Source organism: Cyclopterus lumpus, chromosome 16, assembly GCF_009769545.1.
Source record: "Cyclopterus lumpus isolate fCycLum1 chromosome 16, fCycLum1.pri, whole genome shotgun sequence".
NCBI lineage: Eukaryota > Metazoa > Chordata > Actinopteri > Perciformes > Cyclopteridae > Cyclopterus > Cyclopterus lumpus.
Window position 1 is genome coordinate 11,048,012 of NC_046981.1, and position 6,025 is coordinate 11,054,036.

At 41.3% G+C, this 6,025-nt stretch overlaps 1 protein-coding gene across 2 annotated transcripts; it reads left to right on the forward strand.

Moving 5' to 3' along the window:
* Positions 1-4: 4 nt before the first annotated feature.
* polr3c (polymerase (RNA) III (DNA directed) polypeptide C) lies at positions 5-6,014 on the forward strand. Of its 2 annotated transcripts, XM_034552964.1 has the most exons (14): positions 5-148; positions 598-666; positions 1,594-1,740; positions 2,275-2,539; positions 2,819-3,120; positions 3,259-3,363; positions 3,913-4,086; positions 4,179-4,230; positions 4,350-4,410; positions 4,485-4,635; positions 5,132-5,233; positions 5,367-5,416; positions 5,507-5,656; positions 5,746-6,014. In XM_034552964.1, the coding sequence occupies exons 3-14, from the start codon at positions 1,594-1,596 to the stop codon at positions 5,825-5,827; spliced, it is 1,641 nt and encodes a 546-aa protein (XP_034408855.1). In that variant the 5' UTR covers positions 5-148; positions 598-666; the 3' UTR covers positions 5,828-6,014. The 2 variants fall into 2 exon arrangements, with proteins under 2 accessions (XP_034408855.1, XP_034408854.1); XM_034552963.1 differs by lacking the exon at positions 598-666.
* The last annotated feature ends 11 nt before the right edge of the window (positions 6,015-6,025 follow it).

A 6,025-nucleotide genomic window follows, 5' to 3' on the forward strand; every position in this document is an offset into this window, starting at 1 on the left:
ATCCAAACCAGCGAAGCTGAACAGCGGAAGTGCTCGTGCGTCGTCTGCTGTGGTTTGTCTATGAGAAGCCGCGTGGGTCTAGTTGACTTTCAGTGGGATGCTCAACATAAGGGTTTTGCCTGGGTGCTGAAACTTGTCTGTCGGAAAGGTTTGTGAGAAGATGCGGAAGTATCAGACTTTTGATGACAAAGTGTAAATAGTAGCCGTTAGCTAGCGAGCTCGTATGTAAAGTCGTGTTGTTGCTTTGCTGTCTGCGCAGCAACGTCCGTGTGATTGTAGAAATACTACTTACTACTTACGTTTTTGAATCTAGTCAAGCTATGTATTACTGAACTGCTGACAGTGGCTACTGTGCGTGCGTGCGTGCGTGCGTACGTGCGTGTGTGCACGTGTTAGACTTCTGTTTATATTGTTATTATGTAACGTTGTAACAAACACTAACGTTTATACCTAACGTCACTATACCAAGCAGGCGTTTCTGTAACGTAAGTTAGCTTACCTATACACAATGACACAGAAAGTTTGCATCACTTAACAATAAATCACTACAATTTAGCATTGGCCTGCTTTGAATGGGGACTTTGTTTGTATTGTCAGGGTGTTTGGGGTTTGCAACTTCCTGAAGTCGGAGCCCAAAGTGAACGCTTAAATCCACACTAAAACAAGGTTGACATTATGTTTTGGATTTTCAGTGTAAACGCCATCATGTCCAGACTGTATGAATTGTAGTCATTACATAAATTTATTTTATTTTAGACATTATTTCCCTACCTAAAATATTGGTGACAGGTGTTGCTGACACACCCAATGACTTCAGACTGTAATTCATCTTTGTCACAAAGGTGTGGTGTTCAGACAGGCTCATAGCGCCAGTGGTTAGCAACATTACAGATGGTGCGTCACCAAAATACTATTTTATACTTCTGCATTCAAGTATTACACTTATTAATAGACTAGATTAGAACACATAAGTATGGGGAATAGGCATAGTTTGAAAGGCACACATGGCCGGCACAGCTACGTAAACATAGGTAACTTTTAATTAGAGAAATGACCAAGTTTTCTAATCGAAAACAAGCCTCTTAATCATCGTTGATGCCTTGAAGAAGCACTTTTTGATTTAGTATAGCACTTGCATTAAGTTGTGGCAGTTTTGCATGCCGAATTAACGAAAGAAGACTTTCATTCAGCTCAGTTAGTATCGGTTAGCATGCTTATTGTATTAGTGCTGGAATGATCACTATATCAGTTGAATAATGAACAGGAAATTAATCTTCAATTGTCATTTTGCAATCAAATAGGCCAAACATTTTCAAATGTAAGGAGTTGCTGCTTTTCTGTGTTGTCATTTTAAACTGAATATTTAGGGGTTTTGGACTGTTGGTCTTACAAAACAAGACATCTGTGGGAAACGGTCAGATATTTTTCATATTGGCTCACTGTCGCTTACTGGAACACTTCAATGAAATAGAGTATTAAAAGCACATAGATAGTGTTGTATTGATTGCTGTGCTTAATATAGGTTGTATTGTACAGTTTGTAGAGAGTCTATATGTGAAACCTTTCTTCATCTGTGTGTGTTTTCATGTGCAGATGACTTCCCAGGGGGTGCGTCTGTGCAGTCTCCTGCTGCGGGAGCATTTTGGAGAAGTGGTGGAGAAAGTGGGAACACACCTGCTCAGAGGTGGAGCACAGAATTTAAGAACCATCATTCATGAGACTGGCATCTCACTGGACCTGGTACCACTCCGACCCTTACTGTTTCAAGGCTGTTACTCTCTCTACTTCACACCATGGAGACATAATTACACATATTGTATATAGTGTTATAAACATTGATATTCAGCATTTTCAAATAGCGTTCAGCAGTCCAGCCTTTCCGTTTTCATTGTTGGACAGTAAAGTCATTCTAGGAGTAATTTGCATTGCGTTTACATGGAGTAGTTTTTTTACATCGGCCGTTTAAATGCAAAACCTAATCTCTTCACATGCCTGGTCAATTTGTGATCCCAAAAAAGTATTACATTAACACCACGACAAGTGAAACAACACCATGGAGAAAAAAAACACATCAGCTTTTGCATGTTCTTTTTATACCGAAATGTGCTGTTTACTTGGTTTGCGGGAACAATAAGAGTAGCACAATATGCTAATAGTTACGTACAATATAAAAATACATTTTCCACCTTAACCTTAGGATTATTGTTTTGTGTGCATGTAAAGGGAATCCTGAAGGTAAAGCACCTCTTCGCTCTCTTTTCTGTCTTATTGTAGGTCAAGAAGTCCTTGTGTGTGCTCGTGCAGCATGGGGCCTGTGTGTTCAGCTCGGGCCGTAAAGGACCTGGGAGCCCCACAGAGTATCGGACCAGCTGTGATTGGATTCTGAGAATTCTGAGATACCCGCGTTACATCTACACTGCCAAAACCCTGTACGGTGACACCGGAGAGCTAATCATAGAGGAGTTACTACAGAGAGGTCACTTGACCATGAGTAGCACAGTTAAGACAGTCGCCGACCGCCTCACACAGAACATGGAGGGTCAGTATCTCAGTGTCTGTATTGATCAAAGGCTAAAGAGCAGCTTCTCCCTCAGTTTTTGAAGGCATGTTTCTAAGCCTAACTTTGGGTTCATTACTCAACACCATCTTGGCAGTTATCAGAGCCAGAAAATCTACATTTTGTCAATTGGCAGCCTTAGTAGAAACCAGGCAGGATGTCAATCAAGCAAAATGCACCAACACAATCTTATTATCTATGTGGCGATTGAATTCGACGTCAAAGAAACGACAGCAAGTTGTATTGTCCCTGTCGTTCTAGAGGGTTGCTGCATGGATTACAACGAAGTGTCTTCTGCCTTCGCCAAACTGGTGGAGACTCATTTTCTTCAGCGCTGCCCCTCGATGGTGGGACCAGGAACAACAGCCAGTGCCACTCCAGCTACCCCTGCAACCACTGGTACTCCAGCTGCCCCTGTCAGCATTGCTGTGCCCACGGCAGAGAGCTTCCCCGACTGTTACAAGGTGCCTCACATCACACTTGTAGGGCGAGGCAAACGCCAACTCTGCGGTGAGGATGGAGAGGACCAAAGGAATACAAAGAAGGCTAAAACGGATTCACAGGTGAGTGTTAGTTACACTTTTAACACATTTTCTGTACTTTGAAAAACTTAAATGACCTCTTCTTTTCCCTTTGTCTTACATATCACGCTGTGCTTGTTTTTGTGTGACCTTCCATCTCTCTGTGTCTCTAATGCTCAGACTCATGGTGATGAGGGGATTTGCTGGCAGGTCAATTTTGAGAGGTTCCATCTCCACTTCAGAGACCAGGCCATCATCAGTGCTGTAGCCAACAAATTGGATCAGGTCAGGTTTTTACACATGGATATTTAAAATATATTACTTAAGGAGTAGTCACTTTGGTCTAAATGAGTAGATTGATACCACTCCCATGTCTGTTTGCTACAGCACTAAGTTAGCGTAGTATAAAGAGTGGGAAATAGCCTGTGTCTGTGCAAAAATAACACATCAGCACATTAAAGCTCACTAATTAATGTTAATTTTTTTTCACTGTTTTCATAGCAACCTCAATGTGACGATAAGACTCAAAGAAGTCACTGGTCCCATTAAAAATATACAAATAATTAAACTAATAATCTTCAAGATTTTCATTTAAATAAATGTCCGTTAAGTCACTCGTTGTTGCTGAATGAGGTAACACAATGGTGATTGTGCCAATAGTCCACTGATGCATATATTTGCATATTTCTTTCCATAGTCTTTGTTACTTTTAGACAGAACCAGGCTCGCTGATTCTGCCTGGTCTGCCTTCCTGTTTACTAGGAAAAAATATTATTATGGTTGTTTATGGTTATAATGATTGTCTTCCTAAATAACTGAATCTTAATAACCCAGACGAGCAGTGAGATAGTGAGGACTATGCTGAGGATGAGTGAGGTGACGACCTCGCCCACAGCCGCCTATACGAAGCCTCTCTCAGCCAACGAGATCTTCAGGTCCCTCCCGACCAGCTACAACATCCCCAGGCCCATCTTAGACCAGTACCTCACGCTACTGGTTGATGACCCGGTATGACCTCTGCAAAGCACCTGTCAAATTTTAGAATCTTAACTTTTATCTGCAAAATGTATATTGATCTCTTTGTCCTTTTCATTTCCTAGATGGAGTTTGTGGGCAAGTCTGGTGAAAGTGGAGGAGGGATGTACGTTGTCAGTATCCTTTTTTTTAATCTAGAGGCTCATGAGCATATTGTCAAGAACCAACACACGTGTTTTGTACTATTTAAATTTGGAAAGACACGGCATGGGTGCTTATCTTAACTCGCCTCTCAGATCTGCACAGAGCGCTGGCCAATTTGGCTCGAGCCACGCTTGAGTCTGTTGTACAAGAGAGGTCAGTGTGTTTTTAATCGTCTATACATGTGATCTCCCTTTCATCATTATTGATCACTTTTAATCTCTCGTCAGATTTGGCTCCAGATCAGCGCGCATCTTCCGTCTGTTGCTAAGGAAACGTCACCTGGAGCAGAAACAGGTCGAGGATTTTGCAATGATTCCAGCCAAAGAGGCCAAGGACATGCTCTACACGCTGCTTTCAGAGAACCTGGTCCAGCTGCAGGTACAAGCTTGACACGTGAAGAGTCTCTCACGATGCCCTTCTTTGTATTAATGCATTTCAGGATGATGGATTGTTGACCGCTTTTTCATCCTTATTTCTGCAAAAACATGTAAACACAAAGCAGACCCTCTGAACTGTTGCCACAAAGGATTTGTAACTTGGCAAAAAAATAAATAAAATAACCTGATTCAAAAACCTAGTTTGAAAATTATTTTGGCTTACCTTTTGAAGATACACTAAGTTAATGAGATATTTAAAACATAGTTAAAAAAAACATAGTTATAGTATACACTGTAGCTTTATTCTTTATACTGTGTCTCTGTGGACAATGACACAGGAATAATTAAAGAAGTTACACTGAGACATTGGTAATTTGAATGGGCACATTTGGAATAATTTGTGTCGTGAAATTTGAGGGAGCAGCCCCAGTTGTTGTTCTTTTAATCTACCTACTCATTCTCTCTGAACATCCATGACTTGTTTTCTTATTCTTCAGGAAATCCCAAAGACTCCTGACTTTGCTCCCTCTCGTACTTTCTATCTTTACACCGTCAACCAGCTCCCGACTGCAAGAATGCTGCTTCAGAACTGCTACAAGGTAAAAACAACATGGAGTAACCTTCAGAGCTCTGGTTAGAAGAGGACTACAAATTATTTGCTTTTTTTGTCTTTAAATGTTGGTTGGTTTGGCCTTCAGTCATTTTTTGGGTCTTGGCATTTTTCTCTTGCAGACAGTCGGCAACCTCATAGAGCGACGGCTGTTTGAGTCCAAAGAGAGCAAGTGAGTTCATCATGCCCAGAAAATCTAGATAACTGGCTCACACGCTGTGTCAAAGATCAATGTTTGATTATCTTTCTGCTTGACTGACAGGCGTCTGCTGGAGAAATCCCAGCGAATCGAGGCCATTCTGGCATCTCTGCAGGCCAGTGGGGCCGAGCCTGAGCAGCTGACTGAGGTCGAGGAGATGATCACTGCTACTGAAAAGCAACAGCTGGAGGCCTTACGGCTTCATATCAACAAGTAAGTGCACAAAACTACAACTCCCTTTTCTTATGGTAACAATATTGGTCTGCTGGTGACAATTCTCACTACCGTTCTTTTCCCTTCAGGTTAGATTCAGCAGAGAACCAGGTGGATGAATCCATCTTTCTTATAGAGTCCTACGTCACCTCCACTGCGTCCACAAGTTGAGGGCATTACAACTCAAACATTGTACTTTTGTGGATTTTCTCCATTATGTTTTGTGTATGAATGCTGTCTAAGTATGGCTGTTTTATAGTTTATATGACTGGACTGATTCAATTTGCAGTGCAGTAAAATTTGAATAAATGTTGTTTTTATTTCACGCATCAGCAAATTAATAAATTGAGCATGAGAATTCTTCTTTTG

Excerpts from the sequence above, each read along its gene's own strand:
- polr3c (XM_034552964.1), top strand. The coding sequence starts at position 1,594 with ATGACTTCCCAGGGGGTGCGTCTGTGCAGTCTCCTGCTGCGGGAGCAT. Across the intron at positions 4,087-4,178 it reads CGCTACTGGTTGATGACCCG|ATGGAGTTTGTGGGCAAGTC; the intron begins GTATGACCTCTG and ends TTCATTTCCTAG. Across the intron at positions 5,657-5,745 it reads TTACGGCTTCATATCAACAA|GTTAGATTCAGCAGAGAACC; the intron begins GTAAGTGCACAA and ends TTTTCCCTTCAG.